General features: G+C 41.9%; 1 protein-coding gene across 1 annotated transcript in view; it reads left to right on the forward strand.

Annotated features, from left to right (window-relative positions):
- SCFD2 (sec1 family domain containing 2) overlaps window positions 1-20,183 on the forward strand; it is a 201,219-nt gene extending 181,036 nt beyond the window's left edge. The window contains exons 8-9 of the mRNA XM_056855417.1: window positions 16,635-16,754; window positions 20,082-20,183. Coding sequence (XP_056711395.1) covers window positions 16,635-16,754; window positions 20,082-20,174 — 213 coding nt within the window. The 3' untranslated portion in view covers window positions 20,175-20,183. The remainder of the gene's footprint in view (window positions 1-16,634; window positions 16,755-20,081) is intronic.
- The last annotated feature ends 5,310 nt before the right edge of the window (window positions 20,184-25,493 follow it).

Genomic DNA, 25,493 nt, shown 5'->3' on the forward strand with positions numbered 1-25,493 from the left:
TCAATACAATTCTATTTCAATAATAAATGCCCACCCAGAAAGTTCTTTCCAAACACACTCTGTTGAATTCATCTGGATGGGTTAATCTGCCTTCAAAGCAAGAGAAAGCACTATGTTTTAAAATATTGCTATTTAAAGAACAAAACAGAAACAAAGCAAAAGCCATGACCACAAATCTGCATGACATTTTACAGGGTAATGACTACAGCTTGACATTCACTAATGTACTCTTTGTGGTGTCAGCTGACTGGAAAGAACCCAGAATGGACAGGGCTAAACAGGCCATTCGGCAGAGAGAATCGCTGGGCTGCCTTCCCATGTGGGTAGCCATTTTTGGAACACAACCATAGGGGTGGTGCTGTACATGATAAGTGGATTGTGTGATTGGCTTCCCACATCGTCTGAGCAGATTTTAGCCATGCCAAGACAATAGGGTTGCCAACCTCCAGGAACAAGCTGGAGATCTCCTTCTATTACAACTGATCTCCAGCCAATGGAGATCAGTTCACCTGGAGAAAATGGCCACTTGGGAAATTAGACTCTATGGCATTGAAGTCCCTCCCCTCCCCAAATCCCGCCCTCCTCAGGCTGCTCCCCAGAAACCTCCCACCAGTGGCGAAGTGGGACCTGGCAACCCTACAAGGCAATCTCCAAAACTGAAGGTTTTTAAATTAGCCTGAACCGAATAAGGCAGTTACTCACATAAACAGCTTGCCATATGGGACCTAGTATGGCATCGCGGTTACAGTGTTGGACTAGGATCTGGGAGACTAACAGTGCCTTCCTGAGTTTGGGGGCCAAAGTTTTCCGGAGGCAACGTAACCCCGCTGCCAGCGTAAGTGGCTTCTTATCACGGAATAAGAGGCACTTATGCTGGCGGCAGGGGCAGTTCCGTCGGCGCCTGGGCGCCACGGAGCTGCACACCTCCCCTCCGACGCCACAGTCTCTCCGGGATCTAAATCCTGGAAGAGATATGCAGCACTGGCGTTCCCGTGGCGTTCCTGGGGATGGAGCTGACGGTAGTCAGCTTCCAAAGCCCCCTCCAGCCCAGAAACGCCCCCTCCAGCAACAGCTTTGCTGCTCCAGGTTTTACCTGGCGCTGTTCGCGATGGGGGGGAAAGCCCCCTCCCCATCTTTTTCTTTTAAAACCTTTTTAAAGGGCTTTTTGAAGCCTTGCAGCAGCCAGGGAACCTCTTTAGAGGCACTGCGGCAGCGCCTTGGTTATGTTGTCCCCGGCTGCCGCAAGGCTCAGGAATGAGCTGTGAGTTGCAAACCCCTGCTCTGCCATGGAAGTTCACTGGGTGACCCTGGGCCAGTCATGCACTCTCAGTCTAACCTACCTCACAGGGTTGTTTTTGTGACAATGAAACAGGGAGGGAGGCAGGGAGAACAATATCGCACATCACTTTGGATCCCATTGAGGACCCAAATAACTAACTAACCTAATAAATAAATATAGTGCTCCTCTCAGTCATATGAGTGGACGCATGTGTGAAATGACCAGAACAACTGTTTCTTGTGCATGTTTACTCAAAATGAGTCCCACTATTTTAAATTACTCTCATTCCAGTTAAATGTGCATAGGGTTGCAGCATGTATCTCATATGTACCATTAAACGTCAAAAGCATAGAAGAAAGCCCTGAAAAAGTAGGGATTATTTGTATAGCACTGTATTTCACAAGCTCTTCAATATTCCTGATTTAAGAGTATGAATTGAATTTCCAGTTGAAGTTATATGTTAATAATCAAGAAACAGTTTTCTTGCTATACCACCCATATAATATGCATGTACTGATCCCTTACCAGAGACTGGGACCTCGGGTTGCCAACTCTGGGGTGGAAAATTTCCTGGAAATTTGGGAGTAGATCCTCAGGAGGACAGGGTTTGGGGAGGAGAGGGACTTCAGCAGGGTATAATGCCATAGACTGCACCCTTGCAAGCAGCCATTTTCTCCAGCGCAATGGATTTGTGTAGTCTGGAGATCAATTGTAATTCCAGAAGATCTCCAGCCCCCACCTAGAGGCTGGCAACCCTACTTAGGCCTATTTATGCCTGCAGCATGTTCATCGGTATAGGTAGCTACTCAAACACTGTTCCAAATACTATGCTAGATTTTTCACCACTGACATTCACGGGCCAATAAAATCTGTACTGATTATGGCTAGGCCATGTTCGTGTTGTCTTCCTTTCTTGTCCTGCTGCTTGGCCACTTCCCTTGTTATAGAAGTACAGGTTGTTCTCTTTTCCCACTGGATGTGCATCCCCCCCCCCTTTTTTTCCTTTGCTTGATCAGATTTGTTCTTGAATTATGAAGTTGCACAACTGATGAGAGTGATTCACAACCTCTTTCCAGGCGTGTGTCGGGCAAGCAGCTTTCTCGTATATCTCCCACAGGAAAGTCCAAATTTCACTTTTGCAGCCACTCTGGAAAAGAAAAGAAAAAGAAAGAAACAAACACTTTTGAGATGTGGGAGCCGGGAAGAAGCCGATGACGAAAGGCAAACCCACTGTAAACAGTGCAAACCGAAACCTCACGCAGTGTAATTAGGAAATCCTGCGATGCAGACACAAAGGCATAGACGTTATCCAAGCTCCAAGAAATGTTCTGTTCTGGGCAGGAAATCCTACCTATAAAGCATCCCCTAGAGAGACTCAGCAAATCATTCTTACAAAACCATTAATAGAAATTCCCATGAGTTTGCTCTACGACATCCTTTCCTTTTATTATTAAGCTCGCATGACCAAAGGGTCTTGAGCATAAAACCAATACATCTTTTGTTGGCCAACGAGGTTTCTAGTTAGGAAGTTCTGCCTGACCCCCACCTCTCCAAGGCTTTTCTAACCCAAATCCCTGTCTCTTTTCTCTTAGTGAATCTTAAATACAAACCAAGCAGTTTTCACAGCTAAAATGATTAGTCTGTAACTATGATCCAAAAACAAACCAGATAAACTGGTGTCATCACTTCTGGTTTTCACCAGACATCCACACTCCAGCATGATGCTGGCATGTGAGTCCCCACCCCCTAATTTCCTTCTTGGTTTGTTGGCTTTGGCCTGACAACCCTAGAGTTTGCAAATGCTTTGTTTAATACATGTAGCACTGACACAGTACGCTTACTAGTGTAGGCAAATTTTTCCACTCCCACCAAATTAATATGTAGATAGTAGATGTTTCTTGGCCTTTTGTTATACCAAATCAGCCTAGCCTTCTTTCATCACCAGCTATACATGAAGAAGACAGCCAGGGCTAGGGTTGCCAGGTCCCTGTTCACCACTGGTGGGAGGTTTTTGGGGCGGAGCCTGAGGAGGGTAAGGTTTGGGGAGGGGAGGGACTTCAACACCATAGAGTCCAATTGCCGAAGTGGCCATTTTCTCCAGGTGAACTGATCTCTATCGGCTGGAGATCAGTTGTAATAGCAGGAGATCTCCAGCTAGTACCTGGAAGTTGGCAAGCCTAGCCAGGGCAGACTGGCCATATTAGTTACAGGGGAAAGTCCCACTGTGCTGCTGCCCTACAGGGCCTCTGGTAAGCAAGCACAAGCAGAGCCAAGCCAGTGCAAATTGCCAGCACCTCAGGGGTCTCTTGGCTCAAACCCTTCAGATGCAATGGAGTTTGGTGTCAGCTTGCCATTTGCCTCCTCCTGGGCTGCCGTCAGTTTGAGGGAGAACACAATGAGTGAGCTAATCTTTTCATTGTTGCTTAGCTGAGTAGCCCTATAGTGCTGTCTTGTAGCACTGTTGGGGCCTCTCACCTTCACTTGCTCCAGAACTGTTTCAATTTCCCGGCCTGCTCCTGAAGACATAAAAAAGGAGTTGTTCTTGTTGCTCCATTTTCTCCCCAACAGCTCCAGTTGCTATCAGCACCAGTTGCTTTTGGCAGACTTATAACTGTGAGCACAGACGATGACTGGAGTCACTACAGTTTCTGACTGTAATGTTCAGAAATCTACTCCATGTTTTCTAGTCTGGAGGAACGCCCACCCGGATTTTCCACAAGTTGAACCCAGCCAGAAAGCCAGAAGGGTTCTGGTAGGCCTTGTGCTGTGTAGGTCTTTTTGCAGGGAAGGTTTTTGTTGTGTGTGTGTGGGTTTTTTTTTAAATCTGACTTTGCCTGGAACACTTCTCTTCATTTACATAGATCTATGAAAATCTTACACTAACGTATATTAAAAGACAAAAAAAGATAATATTTTTTCATTTGTCAATGCCAATACATTTGTTAACTAAATTATTTTGAGATGAACCTTAATAAATATGCAAATAATACTTTTGCTATAATGGTATTTGCCAATAGCACATTTATTTTTAGGAGTGAACCCCATAAGAAAACAACTGCTGAAAGTGTTGGTGTGAACTACCGTGGAAAGAAAGTTCTTTATCATAGTCCAGCTCTTAATTCCTTAGAATCATAGAACTGAAGGAATGTCAGATAACCCTTACTAGGATTGAACCTGTGTCTTTTTGCATTCCAAGTCCACAATCCGTCTGCTGCTTCCTAGTAACCCATAGATTGTACAGAACAGTGTACCACAAATGAACAGCAAGAACCCAGTGCATGATGGTTTCAGAACAAGAAGTTGTTTATAATGCCTCCTGAAAATGAGGCATGCGGTACAAAAGGGAAGATGAAAACTCCCCAGATTCTCATGGAATGGAAATTCCACTACAGCTTCAACTTTGTGATTTGGGTTGCCAGCTCAGGGTTGGGAAACACCTGGAGATTTTGGGGGTGGAGCCTGAGGAGGGCGGGGATTAGAGAGGGGAGGGACTTCGATGCCATTGAGTCCAATTGCCAAAGCGGCCATTTTCTCCAGGGGAACTGATTTCTATCACCTGAAGATTAGTTGTAATAGCAGAAGGTCTCCAGCCACCACCTGGAGGTTTACTGATAGAAGGTAGTAGAAATCCAAAGGAAAAAATTCTCAGTATACAGCCACTGCACACTCAATGTATACAACTATAACAATATGTTTGTTTACTTAACAATGAACATATAACCATCAATGACTCCTAGGAGTCATTCTTATGAGCTGCAAAATTGTAGCCAGAAATAAACAGTCAGATGAAGCAAATTGAACCTCAACACGAAACAAGAAAGCAACCAGAATCTTGTAACTTCAATATGTGTTTTTCTGTGTATTAATAACATATTGCAACGCACAGCAACATTGGCAAGTGGTTGTGCTAGCTTTTCCAGCAGTAACAAGATTCTAGCAATCTGATTGGTCAGCAGCGACCAGCTGACCCGGAGCTGTATGCACTCAGCTAGCACAAACCAGCAGACCGCGGCATTGAGAGCATCTTCTATTGCAATCCAAATTACTGCCGGACGCATAGACCCTTTCCTGGGGGATTCCAGTAGTTATTGAACTATTGTTGAACTATTGTCAAATCACAAATTTGAAACTTAACATCTTGCTAGACAAGTTTTATATTCACGCAGAATTGTAACTACTAAGTTAATCTGTATTCGTTGATGACTATATGTTCATTGTTAAGTAAACATATTGTTATAATTGTATACATTGAGGGTGCAGTGGCTGTGTACTGAGAATTTTTTCCTTTGGATTTCTACCACCTGGAGGTTGGCAACCCTATTTGTAATAATAGCTTGCCCCGAAAAATTCTGTTTTCAGTGTATCAGCGTAGAATTTTGGCCATAAGGTACTAGTATCTGCAAAACAGAGACCCTTGTACGTTTTGGTTTATTAAATGAAACATCTCAGTCATACTCTAGGTCTTTACACAGTTAAGTTTGTATTCATATATTATCCCATTCCAAAAGACTCAGCATAATTAAATGAGCAGTTCCAAACTCTCTTTCGTGGCAGTTTTAATTGAAAACTTGTATGCCTAAACAGTCTTATGTTTTAATATGCATTTATGGAATTCATGGTTTGACTTTCAGACCTTTGAAAAAGGATATTTTTGTTATATGCACCATGTGTTTGGATGCACGCTTATTTTGATTTAAGGAAAGTATTTCTTGAGACATTTTCTGTGTTAGCATGAGCACGAATGAGTGTGCTGTTGAATTAAATTAAATACTTTTAAAAGAAATTTTCTAACCACACATATATGTGTTGACACTGAGGTTTAAGTCATCCACTAATCTTATGGAAGACAAGCAGCATTCAGGGGTAGTATCTAAATTTTAAGATTCCTTCTAGTCTAACAAGGGAATCTACAAACTATCATGGCTATAGTAATTGTCCATAGAACTTTACATGGCTTGGATGATTAGCATCTCTGGCCATTTTGTTGGAATACAGAAAATCTTCATGTATTATATAAGGAAAACATATACGTTTAGTACAACTCAAGGTATCTTTTTGTGTGTGTGACTATCTTGTAACAAATTAATACAAAAAAAAAAAAAACACCTCAGTGAAAATGGTGCTTAGGTAATATTTGTGTATCCACTCACCAGAATGCAAGTTCCACCAAAATAGGTAAGACTTATTTCCAAGTAACCATGCATAAGTTTCCCCTTACCTAAATGGCCCAGGCTAGCCTGATCTTGTCAGAACTCAGAAGCTAAGTAGAGTCAGCCCTGATTAGTAATTGGATGGTAGACCACCAAGGAATGCCAACGTTGTTGGGCAGAAGAAGGCAACGGCAAACCACCTCTGTTAGTCTCTATGGGGTTGCCATGAGTTGACTGTGACTTGACGGCACTGTACACATACACATACACAAGGTTGGGATATACATTTCCACATGCATTATGGGGAAAGGCCAGAAAGGTGCAAAAGATACGTAGTTTTGATGGATTCAGGGGTAATTTGGTTCTTGTAGGTTATCCGGGCTGTGTAACCGTGGTCTTGGTATTTTCTTTCCTGACGTTTCGCCAGCAGCTGTGGCAGGCATCTTCAGAGGAGTAACACTGAAGGACAGTGTCTCTCAGTGTCAAGTGTGTAGGAAGAGTAATATATAGTCAGAACGGGGTTGGGTTGAGCTGAATCATTGTCCTGCAAAAAGTAATGTGCTAATCATTGTCCTGTAAGTATCAAGATAATGTGCTAATGAGGGTGTGGTAGGTTAATATGGAACCATTGTATCCTGAAGTGATCTGTTAATGTGTGAAATCCAAAGCTAATCTGCGTGGCTATTGTGGACTGTAGTGTTTGTTAGTCTGGAGGTTTTCAGGACAGGAAGCCAAGCCTTATTCATTCTTAAACTCTCTTCTTTTCTGTTAAAGTTGTGCTGATGTTTATGAATTTCAATGGCTTCTCTGTGCAATCTGACAAAATAGTTGGTAGAATTGTCCAGTCTTTCAGTGTCTTGGAATAAGACCCTGTGTTCACCATTGTCTGACAACAAGTTAGTTCCTATGGGATAAAGAATTTTATGAACAGATTGATGGAGTAGCTATGGGAAGTCCACTCAGTCCAGTAATAGCAAACTTTTACATGGAATATTTTGAAAAGACAGCATTAGAATCGGCACCTTACAAACCTACAGTCTGGTTCAGGTTCGTAGATGACACATTTACTATTTGGAGCCATGGTGAAGAAAAATTAATGGACTTTCTAAACCATCTTAATAATATCCATCCAAACATTCAGTTTACCATGGGAAAGGAAATTGAGGGTAAACTCCCATTTCTTGATACCCTTGTCATCCGTAAAACAAACTTTCAGTTAGGTCACAAGGTCTACCGGAAACCAACTCACACAGATCGCTACTTACACAAAAACTCCAACCACCACCCCCGACAGAAAAGAGGAATAATCAAAACATTAATGGATTGTGCAAGATGGATCTGTGAACCACAGTTTCTCAAGGAAGAAACTAATCATCTAAATCACGCACTGTTAGCAAATGGCTATTCCAAGAATGAAATCAGAAGGGCCATTAAACCAAACAAAAATCAGAAAACTCAGGAAAAACAGTCTCCCATAGGAAAGGTATTCTTGCCATTTATTAAAGGAGTCACTGATAGGATGGAGAAACTTTTGAAAAAACATAACCTACAAACAGTGTTTAAACCCACCAAGAAAATACAACAAATGCTACGATCAGCAAAAGACAAAAGAGACCCCCTCACCTCTGCAGGAGTATATCGTATACCTTGCAGCTGTGGACAAGTTTACATCGGGACCACAAAACGCAGCATACAAACAAGGATAAAAGAACATGAAAGATACTGCAGACTTGGCCAACCTGAGAAATCAGCAGTGGCTGAACATGGACTGACACAAACAGGACACAGGGTCTTATTCCAAGACACTGAAAGACTGGACAATTCTACCAACTATTTTGTCAGATTGCACAGAGAAGCCATTGAAATTCATAAACATCAGCACAACTTTAACAGAAAAGAAGAGAGTTTAAGAATGAATAAGGCTTGGCTTCCTGTCTTGAAAACCTCCAGACTAACAAAGGCTACAGTCCACAATAGCCATGCAGATTAGCTTTGGATTCCACACATTAACAGATCACTTCAGGATACAATGGTTCCATATTAACATACCACACTCTCACTAGCACATTATCTTGATACTTACAGGACAATGGTTAGCACATTACCTTTGTTACTTTTTGAGGACAATGATTCAGCTCAAACCCAACCCCTTTCTGACTATATATTACTCTTCCTACACCCTTGACACTGAGAGACCCTGTCCTTCAGTGTTACTCCTCTGAAGATGCCTGCCACAGCTGCTGGCGAAACGGCAGGAAAGAAAATACCAAGACCACGGTTACACAGCCCGGATAACCTACAAGAACCAATGAACTCTGACCGTGAAAGCCTTCGACAATATTCAGGGGTAATGTTTCCCATATAGGTCTACTGGGGAAATGACTTGCAAATTATAGTCTCAAATAATTTTATGCAATAGTGGACTTACATAGAGTATACATACTAACTTGAAGGAAACTTTTTAGCGGGATGTTATGTGACTCGTAAGGTTAGAAAATAGCTTGTACAGCCATGTGCTAGAACTGTAGCTATACAGATGCTGAAATTGTTATGTGGTTGCTGATGTCTCAATATGAAGAACTTTTTGGGGAAATAGTTAACATTTACGAGATTAAATTGGATACAAAAACTGATTAATACCACTGGCTTAGAAGAACTGCCATAGATATTAATGGGGTTCCATGTCCAATATTCATATCCTGTAAGAATTTTGTTAGGAAACTAACGCAGGAGTTTGGCTGGAAATCTGTTAGTTCTGGGCGAATCTTGCTTGCAAAACATTGGAAACAGATACAATGACCTGTAATGGATTGGCTAGGATAGTGTGGCAAAACATGTTAATGAATAAGCTTAGATTCCTTTAATGCTTTTTGGAAGGGGAGGACTCTCTCAGGAGATTTGCTCCTAGATAACAATGACATCCTTTCACTATGTATTGTATTGTTTAGCTGGAAGAAACCATTTAGGGAAGAAGTGCTTGCTTTGGTATATGAAGGGCTCTGTGAGAGAACTGCTTCTGATTTTATTTGTATTTTATTATAAACTTTTCCCAGTAACATTTAGCTGTTCAGAAAGAAAAACTGAAAATGAATGTTGTATATATAGTTAACCCACTTGTCTGTCAACTAATTATCCCTTGTTTATTCACTGTGCACATTTAAAAATTTTCACAGTTGAGAATCAGTTGGTACCGTTGCAATAGGTACCAAATATTTGGTTATGGCTGCCAGCAACAAAACCTTGGAAATATATGGGCAAGGTCAGCGGGTAAATTGTGCTAATCTTATATTCTGAGAGTTTCCACTGATTAAGAAGTCAGATCTCCCAATTTCCCATTAGCCCGCCACCTCCATAAACACGTATCAGGTTCACCATTCATCTGTGCTAAAGCAAATCAGTTATGTCCTTGTTTTTTCTGCTTTGTTATAGACATTACTTTTTTAAAGACCGCCTTTTTTCAGCATAATAACTGATGAAAAATCCATGTAACATAAGCAAGTATGCCCAGGATTTAGGAGTTTGATGGAAGAATCCATTTGTAAACTCTTTCCCTTGCAGGGCCAGGTTAAGATGTGTTGAGGCCTTAAAATATACCAGTTTAAGAGGCCCCATAGCATTACCAAAAATGCTAATAATAATATAGTTATTCATATTTAAAAAATTGTAATTAGAGGCCCCTCATAATCTGAAGCCCTAAACTGTAAAAGTACTTAGCTTGTGATAAATCCCGCTCTGTTCCCTTGAGAATGTTGGTTCACTGATATGGACAACCGTGGTTGTTGAAAAGGCAAGTCAGAGCTGTATTGGCTTTTATTCCCCCCCCCCCTTTATTTCTGTTCTTTGTGTTTGTGGACCAACTGGTCATGAGCAAAACAAATTCGATAAGTTCAGTAATATAGAAACAACCAAACATACAGAAATACAAGATCTAAGGTATACAGTTAAAAGGAAGTATCAATAAAAGCCATCGATGAAACTTTTGCCACGGCTAAGGTTTCATTGGAAAAATATCAACCAATAGCTTTGCAACTATCACTTGCTTTAGGGCAGGTCCCCGCTTCTGGATGTATACTGTGACCCATTTATCTCTGGCCAGATCCTACTTTTTACATTCAATTTTAAAAATGCCAAACAGCATCCAAATTCCCTGATTTACAGTCATAAAATCATTCAGAAAAAGGGATTCCTAAAACCTGCCTGCTAATTCCCACAATGGTAGCACATTAAATCTGGCCTTGGAGAAAGAGCTGTATTGGCTTGACTGTATTCAGGCAATGGTTGCTCTAGATCAGCAGTTCCCAAACAGTAACAATTAATTGCACATCTATTCAAAATCAAATTAAAACCTTTTAGTAGAAATTTATTCAACAAAACTAATGAACTTGATCCAGTGGCACCAGCTCTTTAAAGTCTGGAAAAAAATTCTGATAGTTTCCACCAAATTTGCCAACATGGTGCCGTAGCTCAATCTATTGTAAATTAGTGAACAACACAGTTGAAGGGGGCCACCTCTAGCCTCTTAGTGCCCCCCTAAGTAATCCCTCCCCCACAGGGGGTGGTACTGCCCACTTTGAGAACCACTGCCCTAGATTAAGCATAACATCCCTCATTCTTTGCTAGAAGTCCACTTTGCCAGGACACTGCGGCAGTTGGATAGTCAAGAACCAACCCCAACCCAAACAGTCTGTATCACATTGCTACAGAGGCTGTTTATCCACTCACACCTTCTGTGAGAGATTCAAAACAGATAAAAGGAAGTATTTTTTCACACAACGCATAGTTAAATTGTGGAACTCCCTGCCCTAGGATGTGGTGATGGCTGCCAGCTTGGAGGGCTTTAAGAGGGGAGTGGACATATTCATGGAGGAAAGGGGTATTCATGGCTATTAGTTAAAATGGATACTAGTCATGCTGCATACCTATTCTCTCTAGTATCAGAGGAGCATGCCTATTATATTGGGTGCAGTGGAACACAGGCAGGATGGTCCTGCTGCAGTCGTCTTGCTTGTGGACTTCTTAGAGGCCCCTGGTTGGCCACTGTGTGAACAGACTGCTGAACTTGATGGGCCTTGGTCTGATCCAGCAGGGCCTTTCTTATGTTCTTATGTCTCAGAGACTGGAAAGGGGTGCCATATGACATCACCTTGGCCACATTTAGTTTAGAGACTCCCAGAGTACAGCTATCCTAGCACTATCTCTTAATAACTGATATTAACACTCAGTATCTGTGTATGCATTTATTTTTAGATTTATGTCAGCTATTTGTGTATGTTACTGGAAAGTACAGCCATTTTTTTCATTGCCGCCCCAAGCATCAATTTTATTCTCTTATTTGACCTACTTTCAGCTGTCACGCACTTTCTTGAACTCTGCATTTTTATTTACAGTAGGAAAGAGGCTTGTTTCTGGCTAAGGCAAACAACAGATTTTAATGCAGTCATTTATCATGTTGTGAAAGTGTGATAGAAAGCAGGGAGACAACAGACATTTCCATTGGTGCCTTGAATATAGTGCACGAGCCAGAATGTTGTATCTAAACATTGGCAGGGCTACAATTTAGCGCAGGTCGGGGGAGGCATCCCTGCTTTCATACTTGTATCTCTTTGTTACCTGCAAAGCTCAGACCAACTTGATCCTACACAGATCCTACGAAATCTGAGGGTTTGGATGTACCTGTCTCTGGATAAGATTGTAGCCTTATAAGGCACTGATTAAGACTCAGATGCTCCCATTTCTTATTGTGTGTGTTAAATGCCGTCAAGTCGCTTCTGACTCATGGCGACCCTATGAATGAAAGTCCTCCAAAATGTCCTATCTTTGACATTTCTTATTGGTTCCTCATATATTGGGTTGGATCCAGCGATCTATCAACAGAAGGTGCTGTTCATTGTAGAGCTTTCCCTTGCCCCCTTCCTCCCAACAGTCCTTCATGACCCCATGGTTGAGGGACCCACATGAACGAATAGCCACACATGTCAGGGGACTGCACTGAGGGGGAAGGAGAAGGGAGCAAATTTGCCCATCATGGGAGAGGAGGAGAGGGTGAATTCAGCCTCTTCCCCCACCTCATTGCTGCCCATACAGGTCCTGCAACCTAAGAAGTCAACATTCCCAAGGTTGGAAAGGACTTCTGGGGAGAGGGGAATGAGTAGGATTGCCAACCCAGGTGGTGGCTGGAGATCTCCTGCTATTACAACTGATCTCCAGGCGATATAAATCAGTTCCCCTAGAGAAAATGGCCACTTTGGCAATTGGACTCTATGGCATTAAAGTCCCTCCCCTCTCCAAACCCTGCCCTCCTCAAACTCCATCCCCAAAATCTCCAGGTATTTTCCAACCCAGAGCTGGAAATCCTAGGAATGAGGGAAAGATGCTTTGCCATTACCTGCTTCCGTGTGGCACTGGGTGACCCTGGGCAATGGACTGTCTCTCAGCCGGAGCTACCCCACAAAGTTGTTCTGAATCTAAAATCAGGTAAGGACAGAGCATAACCTGCCCTGATAGGAATAGGGCAAGTAGGAAATGTATAATATAACATACATTTCATATAACTTGCTGCAAAGCAGGGGGATATAGAAGGGGGGAAACTACCCCATAATGTTGTCTGTCTGCCCCTCTTTCCTACTCCCTAGGTGGCCATTATTTGATTGCCAATTAGCTATGCTAATTTTAAACTCGGTATGGGTTCAAGAGCTGTGCATCTGGGAAAACTACTTGACTAGGATTTCAGCCTCGCTAAAAACAACCTTGTTGACAGACGAGCCTCTACCAGTCCTTCTTTTGGCTTGGAAAAGGGAAAATGAGCTTTTGAGGAGTATGAAACTGAAATCATGAGAACCTTTAGGCAAATGGGTCTGAATGCTGGTGACCGTAAATAAAGGAGAGAATGGAAACTTTACTCCACTTATCCAGAGCCAGAAAGATCAAAATAAGCAGTGATTTTATTTAGTTATATCCCTAAGGGAAAGCATTGTGTGGTATTTAAAATCCAAAAAGTATGTCAGTATTTTTTCTTAAATGGCTGGCTTTTCATCAGCCATGTGCATGCCCAAATAAAAAACATCTTCACTTGACTCCAGAAAGTAATGCATGCAAGTATTCCAGATGATAATTTGAGGGCATCACGCACTGTGCATAGCTTTCATGGCCCATTCTGCACAGCCTGCATGCTATTGAAACGACTGGGGAAGTGGTCGTGTGCATCATGTGATCCAAAAGCTGTACCCAGCAGCCTTTGCAGCACTGTAGTATTGCTGCAAGGAGCCAGTGTGGTGCAACAGTTAAGAGCGGTGGACTCTAATCTGGTGGACCGGGTTCTGTTCCCCACTCCTCCACATGAAGCCTGCTGGGTGACCTTGGGCCAGTCACAGATCCCTCATAAATCTCTCAGCCCACACGGAGGCAGGTAATGGCAAACCACCTCTGAACTTCTCTTGCCTTGGAAACCCTACGGGGATGCCATAGGTCAACTGTAACTTAATAGCACTTTACACACACACGGTATTGCTTTGCATGTTGCCATTTCATGTGGAGGCAAAAAGGCTTGGATCAGATGAGCTTTGAAGACCACTGTAAAAGAACTATTATGCTACACCTAGTTATGGAGCTTTTCGTCGGCAGCACAAATGCATGCAATAAATCCCATTGTTAAAACATAGCTTCTCAATGTGTGAGGATGGCCCTCCCAAGGTAGGCTAGAGGAGAAGTTTCTCCTTCATTCTTCTCCACATCCTAGCTGGAAGAGGCATGTCAGTTTGGCTACCCATGTGTTAAATGGCCACTGATCTTTCCCATACCCCACCCCTCTTTCTCTGTCAAAAGCTGCTTCCGCATGTTTGGGTCACCACACATTTGTCCCAGTAAGCAGCTCAAATCCACTTTGATTCTTTTTCGGTGTGAGCCTCAACCACAATCCCCAGTTCAGCAGTGGGATGGAGACTTCTCATGCAACAGGACCATGACCTATTTAGCCACATGAAAGCCGTTTTTGGTGGTGCTACCTGTAGACTTGCCCTGACCTGGAGGGCCCAGGCTAGCCTGATCTCGTCAGATCTCAGAAGCTAAGCAGGGTCGGCCCTGGTTAGTATTTGGATGGGAGACCACCAGGGAATACCAGGGTTGCTGTGTAGAGGAAGGCACTGGCAAACCACCTCTGTTAATCTCTTGCCATGAAAACCCCCAAAAGGGGTCGCCATAAGTCGGCTGCGACTTGACGGCACTTTACACACACACACACACACCTGTAGAATTAGATCTGTGTGGGCGATTGAAGGTCACTTGAGTGCATCATCACAATAATGTATTCAGTTGTAGCTCTTGTTGAGATAATGGGAAGACTCAGACAGAGGAGATCCATTGTTGGCAAAGATAAAGAACTTCCGATCTAAAAAAATGTTTCATGTATCTGAAACAGAAAATAACCATATGTTATATTGAAAGTAATTTGTGATTAAATAACATTAAAATTATTAATAACGGTAGCATTTTTGAGGCCATAGCCATTTGAGGCAATTTTTGAGGCCATAGTTTGATTCCCCACTCCTCCACATGAGTGGCGGAGGCTAATGTGATGAACTGGATTTGTTTCCCCACTCCTACACACAAAGCCAGCTGGGTGACCTTGAGCAAGTCACATTCTCTCAGCTTCACCTATTTCACAGGGTGTCTGTTGTGGAGAGGGGAAGGGAAGGTGATTGTAAGTCGGTTTGATTCTGCCTTAAGTGGCAGAGAAAGTCAGCATATAAAAACCAACTCTTCTTCTTATCCAAATGCAAACGTTACCATGCTTAATTTCAAGGAGTTGAAGGTGTTCAAATATATTTAAGACTGTTAAATTGTGGCCTCTATAGTTTATGGGACGTGGTCATCTTAACTTTAACATTATGGTTTTGATACTGTTATGTTTTCCTCTACGAATGAGGAGCCGAGAAATTGAGAAATTGTGACTGGACCAAGACCACTAAGCCGGCCCCTGACCGGGCTGCAATTTGAACCCGAGTCTCCCGAGTCCGATCCTAATACACATGTCCACTGGACCTACAATCCCAATTGTTACTTGTTTGACGTAATTCGTCAAGGTTCCTCTGCTGTGTCTTCCCCAGAAAGATATCATCCTGCCAAAATTCGAATTAAAAAAGCAACAACACAGGAAAAACATGCAGAGTTCTGCTGCTTAATTTGTTTTAGTTTAATCCGCCTTTCTCCATAATGAAGTACGTCAAGATAGCTTGCTTGTATATTTTTAGGAAATGGATAATTATAAGCAACTGTGAAGATCGCTGAATCCCAGGAAGCTGTTGTGGCCTTGGAGCCACCCAATTGACAGCTGTGGACTTCAGGGAGCGGCCATTGGAACTGTGAAAGTTTAGAACAGAGAGAGTGAGCTGAGAGTCAATTAAACACAGTGCTTGAAGCCGCTAGGTAGAGCTGGGAGCTGCCTGGAGAGGATTTTCTCCACAGGTGTTTAAATCAGAGGAAAACTGTTTTGAGTTGTCTGATCAAGATAGGGTCAGCGACTGGTTATTAACTAGGACACTATCTCTAAGCGAGAAGAGTCCTAAAAAGGAGGAAACCGTTTAGTGACCTCTAAACTAAAGAGAGGGAAATCACTCCGGGGAAGTGAGTGATCCCTAAAGGGTTTAGGAGAAATATCTCCTGAGTCAAGAGTGATCACAGTCCAGGTTAAGGAATAAACTAGTGAAGTGGGTTTTTTTTTTTTTTTTTTACCTTTCCTAACTCCTAAAAACTGAAGAAATATTATGTTTAAGTAAATTGTGAGTGGAAACAAAACAGAAACTGTCAACCAAAAGAGAGCCCTCTCAATGTGAAACCGTCGCGCAGTTATAAGTGAAACTTAGTAGTGCCATCTGAAACAACAAAATATTTCTTGTACATATGTATATACGTACAAGATGGTCTTATTATTTTTGGAAAATCAATCTCTCAATTCATGACAGAAACCAAACTTCTGGATTGACCAGTCATGTTTGGCAGCAACAGCCTTTCAGGTATTTTAACCTGCTTCCTACTCAACCATGAAGTTAATTGGTCCCCTTGGTCCAGTCACTCTTTCTCAGACTAAACTACCTCACAGGGTAGTCGTGAGAGTAAAAATATGGTAGAGAGTATGTACCACCAGCTGAGCTGTCTGGAGTAAGGATTGGATTAAAACTACAGTAATTAATAATCATGTATTATTTTAATAGGTGAGTCGTCCTCACCCTGGTGATCATCCTTTGCTGATCATCTTCATGGTCGGTGGAGTGACGGTGTCTGAAGTGAAAATGGTAAAGGATGTTCTATCAGCCCACAAGCCTGGAGCACAGGTACAGAACTGTAAGAACGGAGATTGCTGGCTAGGAGTTCAGAACATCTGCATATTAAAGAAGCACCATACGTTTCCGTGTGAATGCTATACGAAAACAATTTTCTGTGGTCACAAAAACTTGATTGGTTTGTGGAACTGAAGCTGCTCACCAACCAGGACCCAATGAGGCAAATTACCCTTTAAAAGGGGAATATTCAGATCAGTCTTTCAGGTGCACAGACCCACAACATAGATGATCAGAAGGAGGGTCCTAAAGCAAGACCATCCTAGCTAGGAATGGCAGCAGCCAATACGCCTGGTATGAAAAACATGGACACCCGAAGAGGAAGGTCAGCCCACAGTTGAATTCCAGGATAATATCTATGGCCTATCAACCTCCTGTCAGGACTTTGGAGCCTGCCCAGAATCCTTAGCAAACTTAGCAAGGGTATGGACGGGATCTCTGTTTAAATATCTAGGAAGTTGCCTGGCACAGTGTTTGTAAGGCTTCTCTGACTTTAACCGGTTTTTGTTGTCAGGCTTCTCAACGTATTTTGTGTGTGCTTAGCTTAGAGATCTGTGAAGCCTTTTTCTCAAAGTCAGGGCAGCCACTAGCGATGGCTGGTTCATTTATCTGAGAAGGACATTCCTTGTGTGAGTGTTTTTTCAACCTAAGGCTTCTTCAGGAATCCAGATAAGGCATTTTACCTGCCAGATACATACATAAAATGTTTGTTCTCTAAAAGTGGAGTGCAAACACTCATAATAAATCAGGCTGGCTGTATGTTTGATTAGTGAAAATGCTCGAGCAAAGGAGGGGGGCACATAAAACCTGAACACCTCTGGGGCTGGAGAGGCCGCCTAATGGCATTCTTCAGTGAAGAGCTCATTCCGTGGTGCCTAAGATTTAAATGCCTTCTCTAGCAACACATTTTCATCTGATAGCTTGCCTTTTTTTTTTTTTTTTTGCATTTAAGTTCTCAATTATCTTCTTAGCATAGTGAATCAAATTCTTCGCTGTCCCGGGCAAGCCTTAATTCAGTGGTACACTAATGGACAAGTTAATCCGGACCGCAAATGTGTTGCTATGGTTGGATAGATAAGCAGAGGGTTAGTGACTGAGGCGAGTCAAAACTATGTAGTGAGGCTTTTCACTTACTTATCGGAGCAGGATGGAGGCCTGACAGAGGAGTGACATAGAAATCTGGTATTGCTTTGCCAGGGCTTGACCCCGCCAGTGACAGGTCCTCTTTTAAGAGGAATTCCAAAAGAATTCAGAAAGTATCCAGTGGCTTTCACTGTCAGTTGCCCTTTGTACGAAGTGGTTATGCCAGAGGTTAGAGGGCTTTAGAGTGGGAGGGAAGGGGATTTCTGAGGGGGAAAGAAAAACTAATGGTTCTTCACATCTTATATAAAATTTCCAAATAAGTTGGATTTACCTGGCTTTCTCTAGTCCAGTTCCAGGATCATGGTCTTTTCAAAAAGCTGCCGATTCTAGAAGGTGTTTGAGATGCTTGCGTACATCAATCACGATCAGATAAAAGGCAGGTTAAAACACTGATGTTGTCATTCTATTAAAACACTTGGTGTCCAAAACAGCTTTTAAAAAGTAAGTGAATTAGGGGTGTAAAACTGAAGCATTTTCAGCAGTAACCAAACAGCCTGTCAGCAGGCACTATTCACATGACAGCTATAAATTATGGTGATAATGAGGTAAACTTCCTTGGGTTATCACCAATTAAAAATATCTCAGTTGTTTAACCATATAAAGTTCTGATCCTTGAAAATCTGCCGCCTGATTAATTGGACACTGGAGTAGGTGGATAACCAATACTCCAATCAAAATGCATTTACTTGATTAAAGTGACCAATTAAACTAACAGTTGGCAGCCCTTTTTTTAAGAAATCAAAGGGAAAACAAGCTTTCTTTGTTTTAAAGGTTGTGCTGATTACCTGCAGAAATATCTCTCCAGAGGCGGGAAGTCAGTCTGCAAAATCAGAATAACAATTAAGAATACTAATTCATAATAACAGGAATAAATTATAAAGAAGTGAATGAGAATATTATACATCAAACCTGTCTTATTACATTTAATTATGTCTGAAAATTAAAGGGTGCAATGTTTAATTGGTAGACTAACTAAAGTTTCGTTGAGGACAAACTAATTCGAATTCCTGCTTCATGTTTTGGTTGGGTATTTTATTTTTTGTGTATTGTTATAAGCAGGAATGAAATAACTATTCTATCAATTAGTAGTTTTTTTTGTTCAACAAACTGTAAGGTATAGTTTACTTCGTTTAGAATTTCAAATCAGAGAAGTTGGCAGTGTGCAGATTTATTTCACCACATGAATCTGTGACCAATTAACATTGCTCAGTTGCCTGACTCTGATCCAAAGGTTGACCTTCAGCGACCAGCATGAGGGCCATCACATCCTGGAATGGAAGGTTCTGGAAGCACTGCAAGATAGCCAGGTAGCAAGAGAGAGCCTACAATGAAGCACAGAGTTGACTCTCAGGGATCACCTCATTCCAGGACCAGGAGAACTTTGTTTTGTGGTGCCGTTTCTGGCTTGAGCTACCTGAAACTTCCTCTTCCTCTCAGTAACCTGAGCAGTATAGGGAAGATGGTGAGATCCTGGGTTTCAAGACTTGTAACACCTGCCCGGAGAACATCAGCTAGTTCATAAGTCAATTACCCAATCCAAAGTGGGTAGAAGATTAACTTTTGGCTGTATTTCATTGAGCATACAGTGGGGAAAATGGATTCCATTAAAAAGAAATTTATTTTAAGCAAAAAAGAAAGAAAGAAACTGTTGGAAACTTGAGTAATTTTAACGTAATTCCAAGTACTAACTGCAGAGAGGTGTGGCCAGATACATGTCTCATTTTCATCCCACCCTCAGAATGGTGTTCATGTTTCTCCCCTCCTCCATAGGTTAGGCTGAGAGAAGGTGACTGGCGTAAGGGTCTCCTTGTGGGCTTCATGGGGATTCGAATCCCAGAACCTTCCTAGTCCTGGTCCAACACCTCTAACCACAACTCCATCGCTACATGCTGTACTACAACCTGAAAAATGTGTACAGAAACAGTCCACACTACCAATTCCTTATGTTTCTGGTAATTTACAAAGAATCCAACTTGTAGCTGGCTCAGCTGTTATTATTTGCTAAGGAAGCAAAAGCTTTAGCTAAGTTGTATTTGCCCACAGAAATGTAACTCCTTGTCATTAGATAAAGTCAGTACATTAAGTAAGCGAGCCTTACACAGGGCTACCTCTTGAGATTGTGGCAAGGATTAGTCTCTCTAATTGTATGGGTATATATCCTTTTTTCCCCCTCTTCAGGTAATCGTGCTGTCCTCAACCCTTCTGACTCCACTTGGCATTCTTGAGTTGATCTTTACAACAGACCATCTTCAGCCGGACATTGGCATCTGAAGAGCAGAGAAAATATTAAACAAATCCTTCATCTTCTATCCTTCAGGGCATGCTTCTAAAAATAAAATCACCCCTTACCTTGATTCAGCCACTGAAAAAAAATTGATCTGAGAGCCGTAAAGAAATTTACCCAGAACATGATAACACTTGAAAATCTTTTTGTTATGTCAGTGACGTCAATCCAGCATTACTTCTCTCTGCAGTTATGCCATAGTTAACTGAAGTCCTTTTATCTCCAGCTTGTTAATATGGACTATTCTTGCTGACAACTGCCCGAGGGTAAAGATCACTACATATAACAGTTTCACAGGAACATTGTAGAACAATGAAAGAGAGCAGAAGGGTCTTTATACGGAGTTTCTCTTCGCTTTCTGTAGTAGTCATGTCAATAGGCTGGCTTGTGATATAAGTCAGGAATTGCAGATTTGGTCTTACATGCAATGTTCTCTGAAGCCTCCATGGCTTCTTCACAGTCGGTGGTGCAGAGGATGTTAAGTAGAATATTTGGCAGATTTTATATTGGTAATCTATTTGCCAGCCAATAGGCATCTCTTGGGTAAGAGAAGAGCCTGGAATAGCCTGTTAATAGCTTTCCAAAAGATCTCTGTTCCCTGATGGTTTGAGGTGAAAATGTTCTCTAAATGGTGCTTAGCTATGTTAGAGATAAATACATGGTTCTTGATGGCTAACCATACATTTGTACATCATAAGCTTGGTGGCAGAGATTTGAGGGTTAGGCAGATGAGGATCAAAATGAAGGTGTGCAGTTGCTTTGGTACTATCAAGGGTGAATCCTACCATGTGGTTTCCATCTAGACTCTTTCTTTTTTTCAGGAGTCAGACCAGTAATTTATACATTCAGTAAAATCAAAAAGCAACACTTCTCCTCTTCCACATGGAGGATTGAATGTCTGAGCACTTCCCCATGGGAAAAGCTCCTTTCATGTAGAAAGCTAGCTTGACAGAAAGAGTTCTGCTAGTTTTCTCCCTGACATGCTAGTTTTCTATGTGAAGAGTGTTTTATTTCATTTTATGTATCCAGTGGACTTATAGCCAACTCAATCCCCACAGCACAGGGTTGGTAACAGGAAACTTAATTATACTTCCCTATCGATCCTTTTTCCTCTCCATTCAAATGTACAACAGCTGAAAACTCGAGTATGCTAATCCAGGAAAAGTTTTCCCACTTGATCCTGCTGGATGTATAAATTGACCCACAGAATTTTCATGGAGGTAACTGCAGGGAGTACCTTGTTGGGCTAATTTCATGGAATGTAATGGTTTCACTTCCTTAATTAAGCATCTCTCTCTTTTATTATGAAGGTATTGCCTTACAGTTTGTAATAAGCTTAAATGCCAAATTTATAGCCAGGATTTTTTACCCCTTACAATTAATTTTCTGAATAAATTACAGAATTGTTTAAGAGAAGGAAGCAAATCCCACCCCACCAAGCTAAAATTGAATTTTTCTTTCTTTCGTGAGTTAGCGTTATATTATTTCATTTCGGTGGTGACTGATTCTTTCTAGCTATTGAATGTTGCTAATCACTGCCTTTTCCAGTGTAGCTTAATTCCAGCAATGTTGCATTGTTACCATGTCAGAGGGACCACTGGTTTAGCTCTTTGCCAACCTAACTTTTTAAAGTCTTTTCATTCTAAGCCAGAAAAAAACTTGAGCTGTAATTGCAAATTAGTTTCAGACCTCTTTATTTGAGGGGGGCGGGAATCAGTTGTAATCTAACACTTCAGTTAAGTAATCAAACGCTTCAGACAAGAACAAAGGCCTATTTATAAAGGTCATTCAGAAGCATGGTCAAAGTTACCTTTAAGAGAAAAAATACACTTTGGGTGAAAACGCATGGTCGCTTTATCCTCCTTTAATCCCTGTTTTAGCCAGGATCCAACGCACATTAGGCGATACGCATCCATTCGATCCTGGCTGAATCCTGGCTGAAACAGGGATTAAAGGAGGATAAAGTGACCATGCGTTTTCGACCTTTATGTATCTGTGTATGCATTGGATGTGCCAGTAAGATGTATTTGATAGACAGGTGAAAAATCAGTCCAAAGCAGAACTGTAAAGCTGTTTATCTGAAGTGCTTAGGAAGGAGAAAGACAATGACAGCCGGTCTCCATAGTTACCATTCCATTTTTACCATACCATGTTAATACTCCGTTTTGTTTTGTTTTAATTCTCCGAGCAATAAAGCAGACAAATTACAGGGGGAAAGATCCCCTTTCCCCTCATGTATCCTCCCTCAGAATCCTGATAAGCTGTTATGTGTATTGACTGATGACTGGCCTGAGAATGTGAGCCATTCCTGCCCTTGACTGGTCCCTGCCCTTGACTGGTCGCTCACTCCAGTACATTCAAGGGTGTTCATTTATTTATTTATACCAAGCTTTTCACTTCAATCGGGACCCAAAGCGACTTACAACACCAGTCTCCCTCAGTCTACAGCATTCTCCTATGGAGGCTTTGGGCTCAGTTGGAGAACATAGAAGAGAGACCCCTGCATGTTTGGAGGGCTGCTTTAAAAAAAAAAAAAAAGTGAATTGCACTGTGCTGCTCCAGCATTTTGGAGGCATTACTCGCCCTACAATCTTTAGTGGGCTTCAGGGGACTACGAATAATTTCTGAGAGCCAGCATGGGCATAGTGGTTAAGAGCGGTGGACTTTAACCTGGAGAACCGGGCTTGATTTCCCCACTCCTCCACATGAGTGGCATACTTTAATCTGGCGAGGCAGGTTTGTTTCCCCACTCCTCCACATGAAGCTTGCTGGTTGACCTTGCCCTAGTCACAGTTCTCTCAGAACTGTCTCAGCTCCATTTACCTCACAAGGTGTCCGTTGTGGGGAGGGGAAGGTGACTGTAAGCCGCTTTGAGACTCCTTAAAGGTAGAGAAAAGTGGGGTATAAAAACCAACTCTTCATCTTTATCCCACGATATCACAGGCAAAGCATCAACAGTAGTGTCTTTGTATTACCAACTTCACAACATACACTGTTAATAACAGCTAGCCCCATTTTTTTCTTTTGTTTTGCTAATGGAAGCAGGGCCCAGATCAAACTGGAAACTGGGGGCATGTGAAGTATTTATCCCTGTCTGTTCATTCCCACACTCTGCATCCAAATCATGCCCCAAACCAAAAGCCAATAGACATGGACATTGGTACTGCATCTTAAGGAACTTACGTGCCCAATTTTGGGTTTTGGGTCCCAGTGCAGCGGAAAGTTTTCTGGAGCACCACCAATGTAAATACTCCACCAATATCTGTGTATCATGTGCAGTAGCATCAAAACCATCAGCACTTGGCAAGACAACAGGACTCATGCTCTAGCACTCTATGTAGCTCCCCTTTTGTGATGCAGAAACTATGTGAATTTTTTTTAATTGGTCTGGAGTAAAGCTGAAAGAGAGCATTGTTGATCATCTCTAACAGTGCCACTAAAAAGGTATAGTGAGGACACACAGCCATTTGAGAAGCTAGTGTTCTTACAGAGAAGCTACTAGGGGGCTGTTTGCACTGCAACATCTATGGTTAGGGAAAGGCAGTGGGTGTTGGGAGTAGTCAAGCAATGATCACTTACACTTGTAAAATCACAGGCTATTGTGGAGGAAATACAAAGTGAATGGGAGACTATGGTTCTGAGTAACTGCACCATTGCCTCACCAAAATTACTCCTTCCCTAATTGCTTTTAGCCATGGAGAAAGGACAGGTTCTTATATTGTGTCTATCCACACACACACGACCAATAGTAATTCAGAGTGTGAATCCTGTTGGAGAAATTACATATGTGCCATGTGTCACAGCCAACATACGGTGGCTCTATCAAGGGCTTTTGAAGGAAGTGGTTTGCCATCACCTTCCTCTACAGACTCATCCAAGTACCAATCCTGGTTAGTTTCAAGATGTGAGCTTGGGCTATACCATGCTGGCTTCCCTTCTGAATTGGAGAATTAGCACAAGGGAAAGGTGAACCACCTACCTGTATGACAGCCCTGGCCTAATTTGCCCTCCTCCCCATCACTGCTTTTCAGTTTGAATGAAAACAGCAGGAGACCCAATGCAGAATCTCCTATATAATAATGTGCATTTTGGGCCCTGTAGGCATTCATTTATTCACCAAACTTTATATTTTAAGTTCCCTTTACTTGTTTAATAACTTTAGAGTAATTTGGTGGCTTGGAGGCAAAACAGCTGTTTGCCCCCTAATCCCTACCTCGTTCTTATTTTTAGGTTTTTGAAATCTGGAAATAAAACAAACCATCACACCAGAAAATCTTTCTGTTATATTTAATGCTGAAACAATGGAGTAGTGGTGTTCCACATAAAGAGTTGCTATCAAGTAAAAAATAAATAAGTTAACAGCTTAAGGGGAAAAGCACAGGTGGGTGGGTGTTTTTTTTAAAGTGCATTGGTATAAGACTCATAGCCCTTAAACTCAAATCCTGTTGATTCCGTGAACCAATTTTGACAATTCAGATTCTGAAAACGCGGCTACAACTGCCAGACATGCAACAGTGGAAGATCCCACGTGCCTCCACTGGAGAACAGTTCAGCCAAGAAAGATCAGCCTCGTAGACCACAGCAAACAATCTTACTGGACTGAGATAAGAGGAAATCGCATCCATACCCAGAGCAATTAAGTGAGGATTTACAATAATCACCACCAGTCAATCCAAATCAAAAACATATCTGAAAACATTGCATCAGATGATTAGTCTCTGAAGAGTGATCAAGACAATATTATCTCAGATAACCACATTCTAAACAATATTTGGAGTACAAAACATCCGTAATCATACGGTCAATAATGCCCATTTTATTTTATGCTGATGTTTCATTTGGCAAAAATGGTGTGACATCTGCATTGAACGGCAGGTTAGAAAAGCAACTTAAGGCTCTGGTGAGCGCTGGGGTGGGGGAGAGCCAACCTTCATCCAATATCAAAAGAAAACAACACACTGATGTAAAAACACGACTTGTTTGCCATTGAATGAGACGGCAGCCAGAGTATTTCTTCTCTGTTTCCACCCCGTGCAGTTTCAAGTGATAACACATTTATCAGAATTATCCAAATTCTACCACAGAGCACAGAAATGTCCACTCAAAAGTTCTATTTTTCAATATGAAAATCCATGCTCTACCACCTCTTCTGGAGCTTATTTGGGCTTCAGTGTTGTCCCTCCATTATACAATTCTTCATGTTGACAACTGCTTAAACAAAATCTAGACACTCTCATGTGCCTTTGCTGGCTACCGCAGTGCCACAGACTAACATTCCCAGACAGGAAGTGTTGGAGTGTGCATTG

The sequence above is a fragment of the Euleptes europaea genome, chromosome 9 (assembly GCF_029931775.1).
Source record: "Euleptes europaea isolate rEulEur1 chromosome 9, rEulEur1.hap1, whole genome shotgun sequence".
Lineage (NCBI taxonomy): Eukaryota > Metazoa > Chordata > Lepidosauria > Squamata > Sphaerodactylidae > Euleptes > Euleptes europaea.